Raw genomic sequence first — 22,086 nt, forward strand, 5'->3', positions numbered from 1 at the left:
TAGAGCTGAGCCTGGCAAGGTCATGTCAACCTGATGGGAGACAAAATGGTAACTGCAGCTATCAAGTAAAAGGCCCAGCCTCAGGAGTCAGCCATTCTCCCCTAGTTCTGGAAGCCATGTTGCTGTGACTGGGAACTGACAGGGTCTGTCAACGGTGAAGACCCTGTTTCTGGGCCCTTCTCTTTCTGCCCAGTGAGTGTTCCCCAAAATGTGTGCATTCCTCCAGGCCTCCACCTCCAGATAGGTCTGACTGCCATAGCCTTCTCCCAAGGACAGCCTCACAGAGGGGCACATCCAAGCCTGGGGTGGCATGCTGGGATCCAGGGGTCCCGAGCAGAGGAAATGTGCAAAATAGGTGGAGGTCATGATAGAGGCAGAAGTCAAGGTTTAGACAATGTGACTCAGGAGGGCCATCATGCTGAAGACAATGGGCAGTACTGGTACCTGGATGAGCTCCAGCTGGGGGGCCCAGCCTCCAAGCTAAGGGGTCAGACCAGAGCCAGACTGGGAGTCAGGACCAGACTCTGGGAACATGAAACCCAAGGGCAGGTTGGGAGGATGGAGGCTGGAGCCCACCACAGGCCAACATCCCCAGGCTAAACCCTGAGCATCCAAGAACTGCTCCAAGCCTACTTTACCAACCTGTTGGCAACACAGTTGTAGGGCAGGAGGACCAACCCACACCTACACCTGCCCAGACATACTCAGGCCTGGAGCGCTCACATGTAGCCTTGGGAACCCCCCACTGGGGCCTGAGGCTAAGTGACGCACACCCTCTTTCCAGACTGCTGGGAGTCTCAGCCACAGGTACTCACCTACCTGAGGTCAGCAGGTGTATGTACCTTTGTCCTTCCCCAGATCCCACAGTGCTCAAGGGGGCGGTTGGCCCCATAGCTGAGGATGCTGAGAGACAACTGGACTGTGGCTCTGCAATGACCCTGCATGTTGGCCCTGTCATTGTCTGCCTTCTCAGGTGCATTGTCCTCCTTACAACCCAGGTCCCTGTACTTCAGCCAGTGAAACACACAAATGTGAAACACTTCATGACATAATGATGTGTTCACGTTTCCCTGTCCATCCCAGAAACCACCGCCCACGACTTCCCTGGCACTGCCTCCCCACCCGAGACCAAAGCTGTTTTGTCTTGAGTAAGCAGTTTTAACTTTTCCAAGATAATGAGCTTCTTGCTGGCTGCAGTCTTACACCATCTTTTATCAGGCATCAGAGGCTCATCTGTGTTTATGAAGCCATAAAACCAGCTCGCTCTCTAAGTGTACAATGAATTGTTTTACAGGAAGCACAGCCCCTGAGGTTGGTCACAGTGCCTGTCTCCAGTTCTCCCAGAGTCAGTTGTGAGTGACAGAGCTGTGCCCTGGCTGGGTTCTGCCAGCCCTGCTGGTGTGAGCCTGGCATGAGGGCCTCTCCCCAAGCTCCTGCTTTTGCTTTTGCCAGCAGTATAGTGTCTAGAAAACTCTTCCCCATCCTTCAGGGAATCAGGGGAAGGGACAGCAGGAGTGAGGAACTGCCCTGACAGGTTGTGCTCATAGCCCAGGCTAGCCCAGAGGCCCGAGTTTCCCTGGAATGCTTCCTGGCAGCCACTCCTCATCCGGCCCTAACCCTAACCCTAACTGAGTCAGTTCTGGGAAGGCTGTTTGCACAGCTGTCAGGCACCAAGTGTCTAAACCCCTCTGTGTGCAGAGGAGCCACATAGGCAAAACCAGCCACTTCCTGAAAGTCACGGGACACACATGTCCCCATCCCTGGCCAGGCCTTGGCTTCTGTGTCTGTTAGGAGATAAGGGTTGGACCCTGGATCTGTAACTAGGACAACCCTGCTGCTTCACCTTCAAGTCTCCAGGGAGCCTGTTCATGCACAGGACCACTTGTCACTCCCAACAACCTCTTTAATACCATTAGAACTTGTTAGTGCCAAAGTGGAAACTGAAGCTCAGGAAAGTCACCTGAGCTGTTCAGTGTCACCCAGCTGGTAATTTTCCAAGCCAAGATGCAAATCCATGTCTGTGTGGCCCACTGGAGGAGCGATGGCCCCTATCTTCTCCAAGGATGAGACCCCCAAGGGCTGTAGAGGCCTCCTCCTGCTGTGATGACATTCTGAAGTTAGGACACAGAGAGGGTAGCTTCACATCCACTTGGGGTGGGATCCCAACCTTGGGGACCTTTCTGAGTCTCTGGTATGTCTTTTCCCTTTAAGCTGCAAGGTAGCCTCTGGTCACCATGGTTGCTTCTCCACCAAGGCCCCCTGGGTAGCTGGGAACTCAGAGATAGAAGCCACCCCCAGTGGTCCCCAGAAGGTACAAATCATTACTCACAATCCCTCCAAATCTCACTGTGGTAGAAAGCTGTTTCTTCCCACGCAGGGGTCCCCCTGCAACTCCACCGTCCTGCTCCCCACCCCTGCCCTGACTGCAATGCGAGCTGGATGCTCACAGCCGCACCCACTCCTGAGCTTGGGGAATCTCTGTTCCCACTGGCCCCTTGGACAGGATAGCCCCTGCTCTTGGGAAAGTGCTGCATTTCCCACCTAGTAGGCTCTGATTGAGATCAGTCAATCAAAGTGGAGCAAAAAAAGAGGAACAGTTGGCCAGACAGACCCCACGAAGGGTGCCCTTCAGAGGGCCCTGGGCAGGCAAGCACTCTTCCTGCACGGGCAGAGACCAGCCACCTCTTTGTCTCTTTTCCTCAAGATGGCAAAGAATCTTGGATTGTTGCTTCAGGAGGAAAGTCAGGGGGACAGTCTTCAAGCCTTTTTCAAGTTTGAGAAAGGTGCCAGTCGCAGTGGCTTACACCTGTAATCACAGCTCTTTGGGAGGCCAAGGCAGGAAGGCAGGAGAATTGCTTGAGCTCAGGAGTTCAAGGCCAGCCTAGGCAACAAAGCAAGACCTCTTCTCTACAAAAATAAAAATAAATTAGCCAAGTGTGGTAGCATATGCCTGTAATTCTAGCTGCATGGAAGGCTGAAGCAGAAGGATCACCTGAGTCCAGGAGGTTGAGGCTGCAGTGAGCCATGATCATGCCACTGCACTTAAGCCTGAGCAACAGAATGAGACCCTGACTCAAAACAAACAAACAAACAAACAAAAGTTTGGGAAAAGGGCATTAACCTCATAAGCCTTTAAGTCCCAAGCTCCCAGTGGGACCAGGAGGGGAGTCCTCTGGACAATTCCCAAGAGCCTATTCCAGGTGCCCGCTGCCCCCCTGAGGGGTGACACAGCCATCCTCGCCTCACACCAAGTGTGGTCCTTCCTTTGGTGTTTGAGGAAACAAGATGCCAGGAGGAGGTTTCTGGATTGGGCATACTGAATGATGATGCAGTGTTTCACCCCTCCATACCTTTTCCAGTGCTGTAGCTTCTAGAAGGCTCTTCCCCCACACTTCAGATCCCTTTTCATCCTTCAGATCTCTACATGGGTGTCACTATGGCCAGGAGGCTTTCTGAACCCTCTCTCAAGCAGTCCTTCCTCCTGGCTAGAACACCCAGCTGCCAGGGACACTGCTGTGCTTGTGTCCACAACAGGAGCCCAGTGGGAGTGCCCAGTGAGTGACATTTCGAAGCAGGTCTTATGTCTCCACAAAAAACACTCCAAATGACCCCCAGCTTGTATTTACCTGTGATGTTACCTTTTGTAAAGCACTTCCAATCCCATGCCCTCACCCAAACAAGGTCAGTGAGAAAACAGAGGCTCCGCACCCTGCCCTTGGCCTACAGAGGTCACCCCCTGCATCCCTCATCCTGCACCCTGCACCACTCACATTCCCCTTCCAGAGAGATGACCTGGTCCAGACAGCACTTTGTGTATTAAATTGTACTGTGACTGCATTTCCCTTGTACACACCATGCTGGGCTCCAGCCTTCCACCCTCCTGCTTCTTGTGGCATCTTGCTTGGCAGGTTTCTTTCCAACAGGACTCAGAGGCTGACCTTGGAAGGAGCTCTCTTGGGGCAGCATCTGAGCAGGTTGGTGACCTGCAGAGAACTCAGGACAATCTTCTCTCTTATCACAATTAGGAAAGTCCTACCTGATAGGCGTTTAACCCAAACCTTAGCAGCTATCTCCTGAGCCCCACCCAGGCTGTGCCAGGCAGGGACTCGCAGGGAGCAGGCAGTGCAGTGGACTCTTACAGTGATGGGCAATCATGCAGGTGTTCATCGATGTGACCTGTTCTAGAAAGGTCTACCCAGAGCCACCAGCTCACATGTCCACTTTTGAAAGCCAAGTTTCAGGAGGGTCTAGGAAAGTTCCCAGTTGGCCAGGGAGGTGGTTCAGGCCCAGCTGACTACAGCCCAGCAGGAGAGCCAGGGCAGGCCTTGGCTAGGCCTATAGAGAGCAGAGGGAACAGCCACAGAGCAGAACCTGGAAGGGGGAGGGCCTTCTCCGAGGCAGAGGAGAAAATATGAATTGTGACCATTTCTGGGCCATCATTCAGCCATTCTGACTAAAGCTTATCCGTTAGTTGTCCCACACACCCTCCCAGATACTCTTCCTGAGCCTCTGTGGACAGTTCTCCAATCATGATGGGCCCGCAGGCAGGACGTGATCATTGGGTGAAGCTCATCAACTGTATGGGTAGCAGACTTGCCTTCCTCCTCAGGGAGCATGGAGCCAAACCTCAGCTTGGCTCTGAGGTTTTCATCCATGAGAGAGAAACAGGGCATGGGGTGTACACGATTCCTGAGCATCCCTGGTGGACCCAGCAGTCTCTCCCCACATAGTCCCCATATGCCACCTGTCCCTGTCGCCTCCCAGCCCATCTGAGGCATCCCAGTCCCTCAGCTCCTCCCCACCTGTCAGCACCTCAGACAGACTCACCTCTCCTGAGAAGCACTTGCACCACCCCACCCCCACAATGAACCACAGCTACTTGCTTTCAGGCCCCTTCCCACAGTCCTCCAGCTGAAGCCAGCCCAGAGTGCCGTTTTGCTGCCCTGGTGTCCATTCAACCCACCCCCTGCCCCAACCCCTAAGGACCAGGCTATAAGGAGCTAGGACAGGTGGTGCCAGCAGGAAGCCAGAATGGGAAAGGGGATGAACTTGTCATGCTTTGCATGGTATGCCAAATGCTCTGCATGGATCATCTCATCCCCACCCCACTCAGCAGGCTTATGCATGAGGGGATCAAGGCGGGATCAGGGACTTGCTCAGGGTCGAAGTTGATAAGGATACAGTCTGTGTCTTCCTGATTCCAGAGCCCACTACAGCTCCTACATCATGGTGGAGAAATAAGCCTGACCTTCCCCTCGATCACTGGCGGGAGGTCAGGAGAGCCTCACCTGCCCCCTGGCCCTGGCACTACTGACCGCCTCTCATATGCAGGTCCGCAGAGTCTCATGGATTTTTTTTACTGCAGGATCTTGACCCATGCTCCCTGCAAGGGCAGGACACAGTGCCCCTCACGATCCCAATAGCCCCGTAGCCTCTGTGCCTGGCACAGAGCCCAGCACATGGGAACCTCAGCAAATAAGAGAGAGAGAATATAGTGAAAAAGCACAGGAGCAAATGAATGAATCGCTTAGTGTCTGGCAAAATTCCCTAGTGGGTAATTTTTTGACTCTGATAAAAGCCAACCCAGCAGATCCTTGCTTGAATTACTGTTTTGGGTAACTGTGAATTAGCCCGCCGTGTAGGAGAAACCTTGCAGCACTATTAAATGACTTCGATTTTTAGAATGAGCCTAGAACCACAGCACGCCCGTGCACAGGTGCTCTGCCAGACCTGGCCTTGGGGATGGCCCCCCAAAGGCAGCATCCTTCTTGAGCCCAATGATTGAATTAATACATGTTACAAACTCATGCTGTGGGTATTAATAACCATAAAGTATAAAAAGAAAAACCCTCTGGTTTTCTTTTTTCCTGTAAGTTGATTCTTTGCTGTGAAGTGGCCTGATTTGAAGGACGGGTTGCTGGGCTGGTGCTGGTGTGACAACAGCAATCCTCCCAGTTTCTTTCCCATTATTTGCACCTCACAGCAGCCACATGGGGTTGATGTCTTTGCAGCCTCACTGTCATCCCATCATCATCTGTATTATTCAGGTGCCACATTAAGGCCCAGAGTAGTCTTTTTGCCCAAGGATTGCAGGTCCAGCTGTTGCCTCAGCAACTGGGGTCACAGATCTGTCCCTGGGCTGCCACCCCTGCTGGCCATGGGGGCTGTGTGGAAAGGCTGGGACTGCATCCTCTGCTCCCCAGGCCTAGAATTCCTTGGTTCTCCTGGTGACCTGGGCTTCCCGGTGGGCTGGCCTTGAGATCCATGTTCTGGCCCATGTTCCTGCCTGAGCAGGAGCTCTCATAGTCATTTAGAGGCGAGCCTGCCCTGGGGTGGTGAGCATGGTCCCTCCCTGGCTGTGGAAACAGGCTCTGTCTGCAGACCAGGGCGGTGAAGCCTGGCTGGGGACGTGCTCTCCTCTGTGACTTTCACACAGACTCATTTTCCTGCCCGCTGAGCCCTGGGGACCTCCTTATGCCACTGCTCACATTTCCTTTTCCTGCTCTTGTGAGCCCTGGTCAGGGGAGAAAGCAGCAACAGCCCTCATGAGAAGTTCTGGAGTTGAGTGGCAGGTACTAGCAGTGATCTCCTTCTGCAGTCCTGAGCCTCCTCGGCAGGCTGGCACTGGACTCCGTCCTGCTTCTCAGCAGCCTGTGGTCTTGTTCCCTCAAGCTGCTCCTCCAGCCCCTGGAGATGAGGCCAAGCAAGGAGACTGCCCCTAACTCAACCCCCACACCTGAGCATAGAAGTGCTCCTCATAGCTGGTGACTCATGCCGAGTTTAGGACTTGGCCCCTCCAACCTCCTGACCCTCTGTGGCCCTTGGGAGCCTTGAGCATACAGGCTCACCCTGCTGATACCCACTGAGCACTTCTGCAGGCAGGGACCATGCAGCTGCTGGTGGGCGCTGAGGTGCACAGGAGGCCCGCCACCAACCTTTCAGGCCCAGGTTAGGTGTGGGGATACAGTGAACACAGGCCCGCCCTTGTGGGCCCTACATCCCTGTGGGGGAGCTGCAATCACACAGAGGACTTGAGATGTCAGAGGCAAAAAGACCTTTAGAAGTAAGAACCAATGGGGAGGGATGAGGTGAGAAGTCACAGGTGCAGACTGGCTGGGGGCATTTGGGGAGCAGGGGCACAGGGTGGGGTAGTCACCTGCAGAGTGAAAGCTGGGAGTCATGGGAGGAGAGGTTGGAGGGAACAGGAGGCCAGTCACAGGGGAACTTGTGCTGAGCACACTCTGCTTTGCACTTGGAATGAGACGAGAAGGGACCACATTTTAGCAAGACCCCTCAGCTGCTTGGGGAATGGGCTATCTCTGAGGCAAGGGCAGGCACTTAGAGACCCTTCAGGAGGCCCCTTGGGCAGGGAGAGTGGGCTAGTGCTGGGGATAGTGGCTAGTGCTGCTCCAAGTTGAAGGTAGGGCCAGCAGAGTTGCAGTGTGGGTGAGAAACAAGTCCATCAGGAGGTACCCAAGGCAGGGGCCTCTGCCACTAGAAGAATGGGGCCCTTGCTGTCTGATGCCCCCTTGAACCAGCAGGATGCAGGATCTTTCCCATAAACAGGTTTTATGCAGCCAGTGGCTGAGCACATCTGACTAGGGGGTGAACCCCACAAAAGCCCAGAGACCCTCAAGGTGCCCAGTGGGGACAGGAAGTGGAGAGGGCAGGGCTGGTCATCCAGGACTCAAGGGAGGGGATGCCCCAGTTGGAGAAAGCTGCAAGGACAAAGTGCAAGGAGAATCGGAGGCTCTTGGGCGGGGCAGATAGACAAGGTTTTGGACTTGAGACATCATGAAAGTAACAACCCATGTCAGCAGGAGCCACTGACTACAGGGAATACTCTGAGACCTCGTTTGGTTCATGGCCCACAAGACCACATGGGGCTCCTTGGGTCAACCCAAGTGGTGGCAAGACGCCCAGAGCTGCCCTCCCTTCCAAGGCCTATGGGGCAGGATCCCATCCAGCTGACCACTGTTCTGCTCCTGACAGCTTGCTCATTTGGGGCCTGGGGAGATGGGTAAAAATAGATTCCAGAACGGTCTAAAATCAGTTGGCAGCCAGATGGTGTTGGTTCCTGTGTGCAAGGGGTAAACTATTTTGAATATGAAGAGAGCTATTTTAAAGTTTTAATTGAAGTGGAAAGCTGCCTCACCAGTGCCAAAAATGAGTCACATCAAGGAGAAGCTGCCACTGTCCCCTGCTGGGGTCTGTTAAAGACTGAACCCCATGTGTGCTGGGAGCCCAGCCTTGAGGGGGTCAAGAGGATGATGGGCACAGCACGGTAGCTTAGCTGAGGTAGAGGGACCCTGGGGTGTGTCCAGCCCTCCCAGTAGTTTCCCCACTCTTGGTCTTGGACACTTCGGATGGCCTGATTCTCAGTACTGTGCCCTCCTGATTTGTGAAGTGTCTGTGAGCTTGGGTTTTATCCTAGGTAAAGTGAGGCCAGCCTCAGTGCAAGGGGAAGAGGGATCCTGCCGAGCCCAGTGTGTCCCCTGGCCATGCTGAGGGACTCCAGAAGGCTGTGACTCTGCCATCTCCTCCCTGTTCACCACCTCTTGTGCCCCAGGCCAGTGAGAAGCGGGACTCACGGTAATGAAAACCATGTGAGGGTCATTGTGGAGGGTGAGCAGCCTTGACCCCAGCAGCCCCCCACCTGGGAGCCTAGAAGCGACTATACATCAGATCCCTGGCAGGTCCTAACCCTGCCACAGGTGGGGCAATCAGGGCTGCTGGGAGGGCCTGCATGTGCTGATGGCTGGAGACAGAGCCAGTCACCCAGCCTGGACCCTGGGCACTTGGCCATCTCCCCACCTCCTCCGTGAGCCTGAGCCCACCCACTTCAGTATCCAGTCATTCACTGGCACTTTCCTCACATCCCTCACTAGGAGGGAAGTGACCTTGGAGGAGACTGGTGGTTTCTGGGCAGACACTGAAGGACAGTCCCAGCAGGGTCCTGGCTCCACCGGCTCCTGAGAGCTCAAAAAGCTACTCCAGCCACACCCGGGACCGGCAGGGAACTCAGGCCAGCTGACCTCACACCCTGCTCTCCTGCCTGCCTTTGGGGAGCAGTGAGATCATTGTCAGGATTAGGATTAGGAGCAGCAAAAGCGATTAGAGTTTGTCCTCTTTCTCCTGGGGTACAGCTGGGCAAAGGTTTTCAGGTCACAGATACCCTGTGTGTCTCCCACGGGGCACCTGTTAAGGTGACCAGCAGCTACTCCCCTTGGAGCTCACACAGCATGGCCCTTGACTCAGTTTCCCTTGGATGGGCAACCTTCACGCCTCCTTCACCAGGCCAGACTTAGATGGGCAAGGCCCTGGTGAGCAGGCTAGGGAACTCCCTAGGCGGACCAGCTCCAGTAGGCCTATCTCTTCTGTCCTGGGCTTTGTATGCTCACTCTGCCTTGGAGGTGACTCAGCAGGCTTCCGCCCTCCCCATGAAAGAAGGCCCACACTGCCTGGGGGACCCTGTACCCCAGGCTGGCCCTTATGCATCTAAGAGTTCCCACGCTTCCCATGACCCTTTCACCAGGACCCTGTCTGCAGCCCTGGAGGAGACTGAAGGCAGAAGGGTCAGGGCTGGGAGACAAGAACCCTGCGCCCATCCTGAGGACAATCATCCTGGCTGCTCGCTGAACTGGGGACTTTGTATGCGCCCCATGTGGGTGCCAAGACCTTTTAGGCCTGCCCCCTGGGTGGGCAGTAAGGCAATGCCCCTGACTGGCCCAGAGGCTGGCTTTGCCTCCCAACTGGATACCTCATTCCTCTCCCCTCAAACCGTTCAGCACACAAGTGTGGTGTGGATAGGGATTCAGGTTAGCCCTGGTCTCTCCTCGTGCTCAGGGCTGGCCCCAGGTCTAGTTATTGCAGGGCCTCAGAGGAAGTGTGACTGTGCTCAGGCCTGGGCTGGGTCAGCCAGGCCCTCCTGGCCCCTAGGAGCCTCCCCCCTCCTGCCCCTCTGCAGGGCCCCAGGCCTAATCCAGCTTAGTGAGTGCACAGTGCACAGCCCAGCTCAGCATTCCAGAACGGCGGGGCCAGGCCAGGCGCCTGCCTCTCTCCACAGCATGGCCAAGATGGGGCCTGGAGAAGGCTGCCAACGGCAGAGGAGACCCTGGGCGCTGGGGATGGACACCAGGTGGGTGCATTGGGAGTGGGGAATGGATGGGCTGTCTGCATCCATGGGTTGACCAGGGTGGTTCATCCACTTGCAGGTCCCCCTTGACAGGCAGTGGCAAAGGCCCTGGTTCCAGCCACGTGAGCCCCTCAATTTTCAGTTATAGCAGCCCCCACCCCCATCCTCTGTGACTGTGATACTCTACAATCTGCACATGCACAGCCTTGCCACATGTGGTCTCAACGAGACCAAGCTGTCCCAAGGGATTTGCCTTCCTTCTCCCTGTAGCACTCCACTGGTCAGCCCCACGGTCACTGAGGTGGCTGGAGGTCACACTCAGCCGGGTTAGGGGTCAGCAGTCCTGGCCGGGTGGGCAGGTCCTCAGCTGGGATAGAGAGGTGCTGGAGGAGCCCCTTCTCCCCAAGGCCAGGCTGGGTTATTCCCAGACATCCTTGCTTTGAGCATCTTTGCGGAAGCCCAGCTCCACGCCAGACAACAGTTGAAACTTGGCTTTAGAAAATGAACTTCAACAGCACCGGTTCCGTACCCTGGGATACGTGTAGGCGAAGCGCAGCGACTCAGACCCTGCACACCCCTCCTTGTGTCCTTGAGCGAGTCCCTCGCCTCCCTGAGCCTTGCTCTCCTTCTTGGTCATGCTCACTATAGAAAAGGCTGCCTCAGTGCTTATGAGAACACCCCAAACAGCCCTGACTCACAGTGGGCGTGTGGTGTGAGAGAGGTGGAGCTGGCATTAGACTGAGATTGAGCCAGGGCAGGGCAGGGAGACGCAGCTCCTGGTGGGCCACACAGGAGGGCTTAAGGAGGAACCGAGCCCCAGGAGACGAGGCTGGGGAGGATCAGAGACAGGTCTGTAAGAGGCTGTCAGCTGTCTGGGTATATGGGAAGAACAATAAACCATTTTCCCTTGGAGGAGATAATGGTCATTTCTGAAGAATTTAGAGCCCATGAATAGTGAGGGCAGGAAGTAGGAAGCCTAATTTATCTTTGTGCCATGATCTTCATTTTTTGTTTTGTTTTTTTTGTTGTTGTTTTGTTATTTGAGTCGAGGTCTCACTCTGTTGCTTAGAGTGGAGTCCTGTGGCATGAATACAGCTCACCAAAGCCTCAACCTTCTGGGCTCAGGCCATCCTTCCACCTCAGCCCCCCAAGTAACTGGGACTACAGGTGTGCGTCACCGTGCCTGGCTAATTATTTTTTATTTTTGTAGAGACAAGGCTGGTCTTGAACCCCTGGGGTCAAACAATCCTCCCAAAGTGCTGGGATGACAGGCGTGAGCCACTGCACCCAGCCTGCTCTTTGCTTTTGCTGCAGGGAAGCCCAGACACCCTCAGATGGGAGTTTGTGGGAATTACCACTGTGACCTCCAGTTGCTATTTTATGCTGCTGTTATGCAGCTCTTTTATGAGTCTTGTTTTATATGACATGAGGCATGTGAAAGCAAAGCACCCATCTGTGTTAAAACTCACTGACAGAGAGGTGATCGTGGGGGCTGTGGAGAGTTGACAGGAAGTGATGGCACCGTCATGAAAAAGCAGGGCTGAGGGAGGGCAGAGGCAAACAGCTTGTGCAGCTTCTGGGCCACTGGACGGGACCCCAGACCAGTAAGAACCCATAAAACTAGGAAGCACCCATTACCTCTTGCTGCACACAGCACAGCCCTGGCCTCTGCACCCTCAGCCCAAGGCAGGCAGGCAAGGGGACCATGACATGTGTGGAGGTGGCCTGGCAGTGTGAAGAAGTGTGGTCCTGGGGCCAGACAGACCTGGGATCCCATCCCACCCACCCTGTGTTAATCTGGGCAGCCCCTTCTCCCTGGTCTTCTGTCTCAGGGGGATGCAGGAGAACAGAAGGGGCCGGTAAGGGGCTTCCCTGAAGTGCCGCCCAGGGAGATGAAGATGCTTTTCCTCACGTGTGCTCTGCATCTGCCACAAGGTGAGGGCCAGTGGTGCAGCTTGGTCAGCAAACAGGTGGCAGGAACCAAGACTAACTTGAGTGAGCACTGGGCTGAGTTTGGACTGTGGCAAGCAAAGGCCACGTGGGGACATGGGTCTCATGGGAGCAGCAGCCAGGGGAGGGGATAGTTGGTCCTTGTTGCATGCTCTAGGAACCTCAGTTCCACTGTCTTGGAATGAAGTGGGGAGTCTCTGTCCACCCATCTCACAGGGTTCCTGGAAGGGTCTGGAACATTTCTGAGGCAACCAGAGGGATAATCTGCCCCCAGCTGGTGCAGAACCAGCAAAAGAGGTGTTCTCTAGTCTGGCTGCTGGGGTGGACTTTTGCTGTGTCTGTTTCAGGGTCTCCAGTCTGAGGCAAGCAGTGAGGGAGGGACAGGGAGGCCACTTCAGGATCCAGGCGGTGAAGTACTTGGCTGCTAGACATAAGCAGGGTTTCCCAGGGCCCATCAGGCACCCTGGAGTCTCCGAATTGCGTGGTAGACAGAGACCTTGGCTCCACACCCAAGGGCAAGTCTTACAGATCCATAATTTGCAAACTCAGAATAGCCCAGGCCTCTAGTCACCCTGGACACAGCTTCACTCTCCTTCAGGACCCTGTTAAGCACATAAGGAGATTTCTTTCCTTCCGGGAGAAAGTAACCCCTCCCTCCGCTCCACACCCTGTCCAGCCTGGGCCAAGACACTTGTCAGTATAAATCCCTGCTAGGTGTGGCCAGGAAGGGATTGGCACCCAGACCTTTCTGAGGAGGATGGGGGAGGCCCCTGAACCTGAGGCTGACGTGAATGTGCCTCCTCCCTGGAGCCTGCTGCCCTTGATAGGGAGTCTTAGTTTCCCTATCTGCCAAATGGGGATGATCCCACTCCTCCCTTGAGGATTTTGTTGGGTGAGCTGAGACAGGGCAGCCTGTAAGTGAAGGGTCTGTCAGAAAACCACTCTGTGTCACAGAGAGGACACAGGCTCAGAGAGGCCAGAGCCAGGTTTTCCGACTCCTGATACCATGCCCTTTTCCACTGCACTTTGCTGGTTTCCTGGGGCAGGTCATACCACATCTCCAGGTTCATTTCTACATCTTCAGAAGCAGGAGGGGTGCCCTTTCCCTGCCCAGTCTGCATGGGTGCTGGAGGGAGACAGTGGAGGGAAGTCATCTGTAGGAGGGCTTGTTCAAGGAGTGTGTGTTGGAAAGCTGAGGCAGAGGATCGCTTGAGGAATTCAAGACCAGCCTGGACAACATAGCAAGACTCCATCTCTACAAAAAAAAATTTTTTTCATTAGCCAGGCATGGTGTTATGCCCCTGTAGTCCCAGCTACTCAGGAGACTGAGGCAGGAGGATTGCTTGAGCCCAGGAGTTCGAGGTTGTAGTCTGGATGAAAAGGAAAAAAGAGTTACATCCCTGGGACACTCTGGAGTTCCAGACTGGGGCCCTTTCCACCAAGCCAGACCAGCCATGCAGGCTCAGACTCTCCCTGTGGAGTGAGCTAGCCAGCTGAGCCCAGGCAAGGTGCCCTGATACAGAGCCATGTGGAGCCCCGACCCCTGGAGGTGCTACTCTGTCCATGCTCTCCTGAGGAGGCCACAGAGTACAGCCCCTGCTCCCTCACACTGCTGTCGGTCCCAGCCTCCTGCTAGAAGTCCACTCACTAGCAAATGTTCTGGCGCACTGCTGAACATGCGAAGTGGGTTATGGTGAAGAGAGACAGGCACAGATGCTAGAGAAACTAACCAAACTGGCAAGTGCCTGAGCGGACCTGACTGAGATAGGGCCCAGGGTGCAAACAGGAGAGGTCTAAGGAGCAGCAGGAGTTGGCACTGGTGCCTGTGTGGCCGTGGGTGGTGGCCCAAGAGCCTGTCTGTTGAGTGCTCCTTCCTCAGTGCTCCTCACTTCCTTCCGACAGCCCTTTGAGATAGTGCTGCCTTGTCCCTGCATCACAGATGCAGCCTGTGTGTCTGTCTCCCTCGGGGTGGAGCAGCATGCGATGTGTATGGAGCCCAGCAGGTGCTTTCGTTTGGCTGGTACAACAGGGATGGGAAGGACGTTCTGGGCAGTGGCAGCCAGGAACTGCTGACAGAGGCATGGGCAGAGGAAATGAGCCCCTTCCTATTGGGTTAAATATGGCATCCAGAAAGGGTAAATCCAGAGGTCCCTGGATTGGACCTCACTGCCTTCCAAGGACAGCTGAGACCTGGGCTTTCCTCTCCACAGTCATGATAGGGGCAGAATGACTGATCACTGCTTTATAAGAGCATGGTGGAATCATCTGTGGTCTTGGAAAACTGAAAAGAAACTGCATGTCATAGTGGGCCACAGGCTTGAAGGGGGAACCTGAAAAGCAGAGTTATATGATACAGACTATGAGGTAACTTGGTGGAAAGCTCCAGTCCCAGTTCTGCCAGACAAGATCTGTTACCTCTCCTGGGCTGGGCAGGGTAACAGAATGTGGCTTTCCTTCCTTCCTTGCCAAAGCCAGGGACTGGCTTGAGCCATCAGAACTTTGGGTCTCGGTATAGACAGGCGTCAGTGACAAACCTGAGGCCCAGGATGAAGTGGGTATGTGCCAGCAGAGAACTCAGGCCTCAGAGCAACAATTCAGCATCCTCCAGCTCCCGGGAGCTTCAGCCAGAGAGGCAGCATGTGTAGACCAGTGACACCTCTGGTCTGGTGCCCCCCAAGCAGCATCCTAACAGTGGGAAGCCGACCAGTATGGGTGCCGGTCCCTCAGCCGGCTCTGAGAAGACCAAGGTTCCTACATCCTCACGGAGGCCAGTGAACACCCTGGCAGAGGAAGGGGAGGCTAGACAGACCCAGGACCTCCTCACTGCCCTGAAGCTGGGTAGGTGGTATGTGGAGGGCGGGCGTAGACAGGTCCCTGCTGGAGACCAGGGTCTCACAGGGCCACTCCTCTCTCCGCAGGCCTGCAGGGATTTCCTGGAACTAGCAGAGATCCACAGCCGGAAATGGCAGCGGGCGCTGCAGTATGAGCAAGAGCAGCGCGTCCACCTGGAGGAGACCATTGAGCAGTTAGCCAAGCAGCACAACAGCCTCGAGCGGGCCTTCCGCAGCGCCCCTGGCCGGCCCGTCAACCCCACCAAGAGCTTCAGCGAGGGTGCGTGGGCTAGGGCTGGTCAGCCATATCGGCCCATCGCTCGGCCCTCAGCCCCCCTCTCTGCCAGCTGGCTCTGCTTCCACAGCTACGCCTCCCCATACACATACCCCTGACATACCCACATGCGGGCTCGTCTTGGCCAGCTCTGGCCTGCCTCTGTGTGACTTTGTACACCCCCTGTCCATCACCGACTGGTAACGGCATCTCTGTACTAGGTTCAGCTTCTCAATAAAAAGTGTAATGAGCCCAGCTGTCCCCTTTACGGCAGGGGTGTCCGGGTGCCAGGTGGCTACCCACCTAACCTGGGGCAGGAGGTCCATCAGAAAGAAAAGGTGGGCCACAGACAGACTGACCCACAAGTCGAGAGGTCCAGGGAGGCTTCCAGGAGGAGGCCTCTGAGCAAGGAATGCATGACTGGAGAACGTATTATTCCAGCAGGGGGAGCAGGGGCAACTGCAGCCCAGGGTGACCAAGCCCAGGTAACTAGAGAGGGAGGGAGGCAGGATGAGCCTTTTTTGGAGTTGCAAACTGAGGCAGTGGCTCTGCATGTGTCTCCAGGAAGCCTCTTAACTTCCAAAGGAGAGGACAGTGAGGAAGATGAAGATACCGAGTACTTCGATGCCATGGAAGACTCCGCATCCTTCATCACCGTGATCACCGAGTCCAAGGAGGACAGGTGGGCTCTCCCGAGCAGGGGCGGCCATTGCCTGGAGGAGCTTCCCCAGGGTCAGCCCTTCCTGCCTGACCCTTGGGCTCCGTCGGGGCTTCTTTTACCAGCTGTATATGTGGGGGTTTCTTTCTCTTAAATCTTGCTCCTGAGGGGATTTTTGCATAGATTCTGTTCTTTTTTTTTTTTTTTTTTTTGAGTTGGAGTCTCACTCTGTCGCCCAGATTGGAGTGCAGTGGCTGCTCCCGGCCACCACAGCCTCGACCTACTGGGCTCCGGCGATCCTTCCGCCTCAGCCTTCCAAGTAGCTGGAACTACAGGCGCATGCTACCACGCCCGGCTAATTTTTTATTTATTGTAGAGATGAGGTCTGGCCAAGTTGCCCAGGCAGATCATGAACCCGCGGGTTCAGGCAATTCACTCACCTCAGCCTCCCAAAACGCTGGGATTACAGGCTGAGACACCAAGCCTGGCTAGATTCTGTTCTTAAATCAAAATATCCTACGTTAAGTTTATACCAGGATGTTAATTTTAAATGGAGCTGGGGAACAGGACATAGGCTGGGTCCAGTTCCAGCTTGGGGGTGGGTGGGGGCGGGGTCTCAAGGGCTGGGGTCAGAAGACCCTGGCTCACTCATTCTGGCCTCAGAGCTGCGCAGGGTCCCAACTGCTCCCTCCAGCATGTCAGCATTCGAGAACAGATGAGCGATGCAGGAAGTCTCTTATTTTCTATTTCCAAGCCTTTGTGTCATTTTTCATAAAAGCCTGCTCTTTCAGGATGTTTCTAAATACAGTGATGTGTCACTTAACTACAGGGACAGTCCTGAGAAATGTGTCATTAGGCAATTTCGTCATTGTGTATACATCACAGAGCGTCCTTACATACACCTAGATGGCACAGCCTACTGCACACTTAGGCCACGTGGTACAGACCATTGCTCCCAGGATACAAACCTGTACTTCATGTGACTGCACTGAATACTGCAGGCAGCTGTAACGCATGGTAAGGATTTGTGTCTCTAAACACATCTACATATAAAAAAGATACAGGAAAAATAAGGTATGATAATCTGGGACCACTGTTGTACATGGGATCCATCGTGGAGCAAAACATTGTTATGTGGCGTATGACTGTACACATAGAACAGTGGTGACAGGACACTTACTAGGCATGAGATGCTGTAGTTGGGATCCACAGGAAATGTCTGTGGGTGTGGCCCGTGCAGGGGTGTGTGCAGAGGGAAGAGTGTGAGACCCATGCCAGGCTGTTGTTGGAGAGAGCAGCTGGTGACAACCCCCAGCCACTGCTTTTTCACTGGAAACTGTGGCCTCCATGGAGCCACGTGCTGTATCACCTCCCATCCCAGTGTCTTCCAGGGAGAGGGCTGTTGGGATCCTTTCTGGTCCCGTCAGCAGCATATCTACAGCTCACAGTTGTCCTCTATTTCCCAGCAACATTTTTAAATTGCTGTGTTGCTCTCCAAGTCGGCACGGCTGGGCCGTTCTGACTTCTGCTTTTCATCAGCATTGAGTTCTGGGCTTTGTGGCCAGGAAGGTCCTGCTCAGGCTGCCCAGCCCCGCCCACCCCTCCCTGTCTGGGCCCCCAGGGCCCGGGCGGCCCCGCCCCTTGCTGTGGCGACCTTCTCACCTCAAGTGTTCCCCAGCACCTGAGGCAGCCAACTTACTCCTCTTCAAGAATACCAGTCTGGCTGGTGTTCTGGGTGTAAGACCAGCAGCCAGTGAGGACATGGGGGTCTGTCTGTGACAGAAGAAGGCCCACGGGACTCTGGGAGGCTTTCCCAGAGGAAGTGCCCCCCCACACCTCATCTTGATCCTGGGCCAGCCAGTTCTCAGGAGGGACCCCAGACAAGGGCTTTACTGAGCAGCTGCTGCCGGGGGCATCCTTGGGTGGAGACCTCCCTGAATCACAGCCCTGGGTCCCTCAACCCCCACCTTGAGCATCCCAAATTGGAGATTCCCCCACTAGAAGCAGCCCTGGGGAGGCACGCTCAGACCTCACTGAGGGGTCTGGATAGAAGGTGGGCCAGGTCCTCAGGAGGCCTCCCGCTTTGTGTTTTCTGCAGAAAAGCTGAAGGTGGAACTGGGACGGGCTCCGTGGACTGGACCTCGGCAGACAATGTAAGTGAGGTGGGAACTCTTCACAGGCAAGGGGAGGCTTCTGGCCTGGGCTCCAGGTGGCCATGGGGGACAAGCCAGTACTGCGAGCTGGGGGCCACTGGGCAGGCTTGGCACTCTGGCTACCTTCAGGTCCCTGATCTGCCTCCCATGCCACAGTTCAGGAGAGCCTGCCTGCCCTTCCCACCCACATTGTGCCGGCGGCCACTTGGCATTGGTCCTCAAAGGGTCAGAGGGGAGGATGGGGACCTGGAGGCCGACGAGGCGCTCTGGACCCGTTGACGGGCATGCCCCACTTCTCCGGCAGGTGCTCGATGGGGCCTCGCTTGTGCCCAAGGGTTCATCCAAAGTCAAGAGACGAGTCCGCATCCCCAACAAGCCCAACTACAGCCTTAACCTCTGGAGCATCATGAAGAACTGCATCGGCCGGGAGCTCTCCAGGATACCCATGCCGGTGGGTGGCTTGAGGTGGGGCAGCCTCGGGGGGTCCTCTGAGGCTGCTTTCCTGTGCAGGCATGAGGAGTAAAGGCCTGTGTACAGTACACTCAGCCCTGGGCATCACCTCCTTACTGGCACCCAAGGAGCGTGTGACTGATGATCTGTGTTCCTCAGCATTGCCTGGTCCCCCAAGGAGCAGAGTGTTCAGGCTCTGAGGAGAGGAGCCAGGGAGCAGCTCTGCACCTGTCAGAGATGGGGCCGAGGAGCCCCAGAGCACCTCTGGACCTGGCAAGCCTTACCACATCCCAGCTGTCCTGATTGTGTAGACAGGGAATAGCAGGATCCGGCTGTGTGTGGAGGGGCTGGGCCCGCCTTCAGCCAGGAGCCATCCTGGTGCCATCCCCAGGAACTGGAGGCTCACCTGGGTCACACAGCAGGCTAAGGGCAAAGCTAGGATCTTGGTGCCCCCAGACTGTGGGGCATTCTCCACTGAGGAAGGGCCTGGGGCCTCCAGGACAGACGGCTTTGCCATGTGACTCAGAACGAGTCCCTTCACGTCTCCAGCCCCTTTGTCCACATCTGCAAAGAGGGGGATAATCACAGCACCCCCTTCAGTGTCTGAGAGGATGGAGTGAGATGACACAGGAAAGACAAGACAGCCTGATGGCGTCCCAAGGGAGCATGACCCTGCCCTGTGAGTGGCGAGACTGGGGCCCTGGCCTCACGCATCCTGCGCCAGCCCCTCCACAGAAAACCTGCGCCACAGCTCAGAACATGGGGAGACCCACTTCCTCACTCATAGATGCATTGCCTACTCCTTTATTCCTGGTTCCTGGGACTCAGCACTGAAGATGCAACTGTGGATGAGCCAGACCCCTTGGCCTTGAGGATGTGTGAGTCCTAGCAGGAGAGAGTGACAGTGAACATAAAGTGTATACAGCCAGGCATGGTGGCTTACACCTCCCAACACTTTGGGAGGCCAAGGCAGGAGGATTGCTTGAGGCCAAAAGTCTAAGACCAGCCTGGGCAACATAGCGAGACCCCCCCCACCATGTCTACAAAAATAATTTTTTTTAAAATTTAGCAGGTATAGTGGTGCATGCCTGTAGTCCCAGCTACTTGGGAGGCTGAGGTGGGAGGATCACCTGAGCCCAGTAGTTCAAGGCTACGGTGAGTTATGATTGCTCCACTGCACTCCAGCCTGGGTGACAGGGCAAGACCCTGTCTCTACAAATTGAATTAAAGTCAAGTAAAATAATTAAAATAGTGTATACAATGCAGCATGCCAGAGGTGGGGAGGACTAGGGAGAAAACTGAGGCAGCAGGGGCCAGGGAGATGACCTGGCGGGGCAAGGGTATTGGATAGGGTCGTCCAAGGAACCTCACTGTGAAGCTGCCATCTGAGCAGGGATGTCCCCAAGCATGCAAGAAAAGTAAAGATGCTGTGCTGAGCCAGGTGTCCAGCCTGACCACCCATCCACCCTCCTGCAGGTGAACTTCAACGAGCCCCTGTCCATGCTCCAGCGGCTGACAGAGGACCTTGAGTACCACCACCTGCTGGACAAGGCCGTGCACTGCACCAGCTCCGTGGAACAGATGTGCCTGGTGGCCGCCTTCTCCGTGTCCTCCTACTCCACCACCGTGCACCGCATCGCCAAGCCCTTCAACCCCATGCTGGGGGAGACCTTTGAGCTGGACCGCCTCGATGACATGGGCCTGCGCTCCCTCTGTGAGCAGGTGAGCTGACTGGCCTGGTGCCGAGCAATGCTCACCCACTCTCCAACCAAGGTGCTCCCACCAGGCACAGGATCAGAGAAGGACAAACGAGGTGCTCCCACCAGGCACAGGATCAGAGAAGGACAAACGGGACATGGCCTCTGACCCCAGCTGCCCATGCCCGAATGGCAGTCATGCTGAGGTCCAGCAGGACAGCAAGCCTCCTGTGGCAGGCAGGGTGTGAGAGAAGAGGCTGGTGAGGACAGAGTCAGGTCTGCTGTGCAGAAAAGTGAGGAATGTGGCTGCTGGCCAGGAAACCGTGGAGCAGGAAACCGTAGAGGGACATTTGCAGGCATTTTTGGGGTGTCTGGGTGACTGGGACATTGGAGTCACCATAGGACTGGAAGGCGGCAGCAGGGGGAGCCTGGGCCGTGCATAATGGAACAGACTCTGCCCCAGTCGGTGACAGCAGCCTCTGTCCCTTCCATCCCAGGCCTGGAGGTCCAGGGGCCTCTGTGGTAGCATCCCAACACTGGGCCCTGGGCATCCTTATCAGAAACGAGATTCTGTTGAGGTCAGTGCTGCTCTGGCTCCCAGGATGGGCACAGGAGGCTAGCCATTCACAGGACTGGGCGCTAACTGAAAGCTCTGGCTTCTGTGAGGACTCAGTAGGAGGCGGCTGCAGTGACCCAAGCAAGGGTGCAGTGGCCAGGTCCCAGGAGGGGGAGGCAGGAGCATGAGCAGGTTTTGAAGGTAGAGCCTGTGGGCTTGCTGATGCTTCAGATGTGGGGATGGGGAGCAGCTGAGGGTGCCCCAGGGTCTTTGGCCCAAACCATAGAGTGAATGCTCCATTCAGCAAATATTAGGTGCTCTTGATGTACTGGGTTCTACTCATGGTTGAGAGCACAGCTGGGATATGAACAGAAGTGGCGCCTGTTTTCATGTGTCTGGGAGTGGGGGCAGATACCGTGGATGCTTTTGGCTCTTTTAGAGAGGGTGCAGTCAGGAAGTAGCTGCCCTGATGCAGAGAGAGTGAGAAAGAAAAGGAGATGATGGTGGAAAGAAAGCAGTGGGCAACGGAGGGTCGTCCACATGGGCAGGGGGCCTGACCCAGACTTGCATGGGGATCCCTCTGCTGTGGTGGGGAGTGGGCTGCAAGGTGCAGGTGGTGGGAGGGAAGCATGTGAAGGAAGCATGGACAGGCTCTGCTGAGGATTAGTGGAGCAGCATGAGAGGAGGGCCCGAGAGGCTCTAGAGCGTGCAACTGGACAGGCAGGGCGCCAAGACAAAGTGTGAAGGGGGCAGAGCATCAGGGCCAGCCTCTGGGGTCATGTCCCTGCACTCGCCCTTAAAGTGGCTCCAGTGGATGTGTGGAGGTGATGGCTGGGCACAGGGAGAGCTCACTTGTCACCCAGGGTGGGTGGCACACTGGGCCTGCAATTCTGAGGCCCAAGAAGCCTGGGGACACCTCTACCCGGCTCAGAATGATCCTCTCTGAGGGGAGGTATCCAGGGACAGCTGGAAGCCAAGGTGAGGCCGGGGCTGGTGCCCTAGAGGGAAGGGAGCCTGAGCCCGGCAGCCAGAGGAATCCTGGAATGAGGAAGAACACACAATAGAGACCTGGTGGCACAGCCAGTGAGGAGGGAGATAGGCAGGTGTCCTGGAAGGCGAGGCCCAAGGAGGACACTGTTGTACACTCCAGCTCTGAGCCGGGCTGTCTAAGGAAGGGCTGACTCTACCCTTGGGCTAAAATGACCTCACCAGCTCAGGCCCCCTGAGTGTAACACCACCCTTTCCAGGCTGGTGGTGAGAAGTAACTGAGAAAGTGGGCACAGAAGCCCTCAGTACAGCATGGCACCTTTCACTCAACCAGTCCTCAGTGCACTCGTCACAGGCACATCCCTTGAGACACGGACTCTGCCATTGACCCCATT

At 55.7% G+C, this 22,086-nt stretch overlaps 1 protein-coding gene across 1 annotated transcript in view; it reads left to right on the forward strand.

Moving 5' to 3' along the window:
- OSBP2 (oxysterol binding protein 2) overlaps positions 1–22,086 on the forward strand; it is a gene marked incomplete at its 5' end in the record, with an annotated part of 155,156 nt that overhangs the window by 131,876 nt on the left and 1,194 nt on the right. The window contains 5 exons of the mRNA XM_021711414.1: positions 15,004–15,196; positions 15,755–15,872; positions 17,947–18,001; positions 18,306–18,452; positions 19,928–20,173. Coding sequence (XP_021567089.1) covers positions 15,004–15,196; positions 15,755–15,872; positions 17,947–18,001; positions 18,306–18,452; positions 19,928–20,173 — 759 coding nt within the window. The remainder of the gene's footprint in view (positions 1–15,003; positions 15,197–15,754; positions 15,873–17,946; positions 18,002–18,305; positions 18,453–19,927; positions 20,174–22,086) is intronic.

This window comes from Carlito syrichta, unplaced genomic scaffold (assembly GCF_000164805.1).
Source record: "Carlito syrichta isolate Samal-C Ts95f unplaced genomic scaffold, Tarsius_syrichta-2.0.1 Scaffold302276, whole genome shotgun sequence".
Lineage (NCBI taxonomy): Eukaryota > Metazoa > Chordata > Mammalia > Primates > Tarsiidae > Carlito > Carlito syrichta.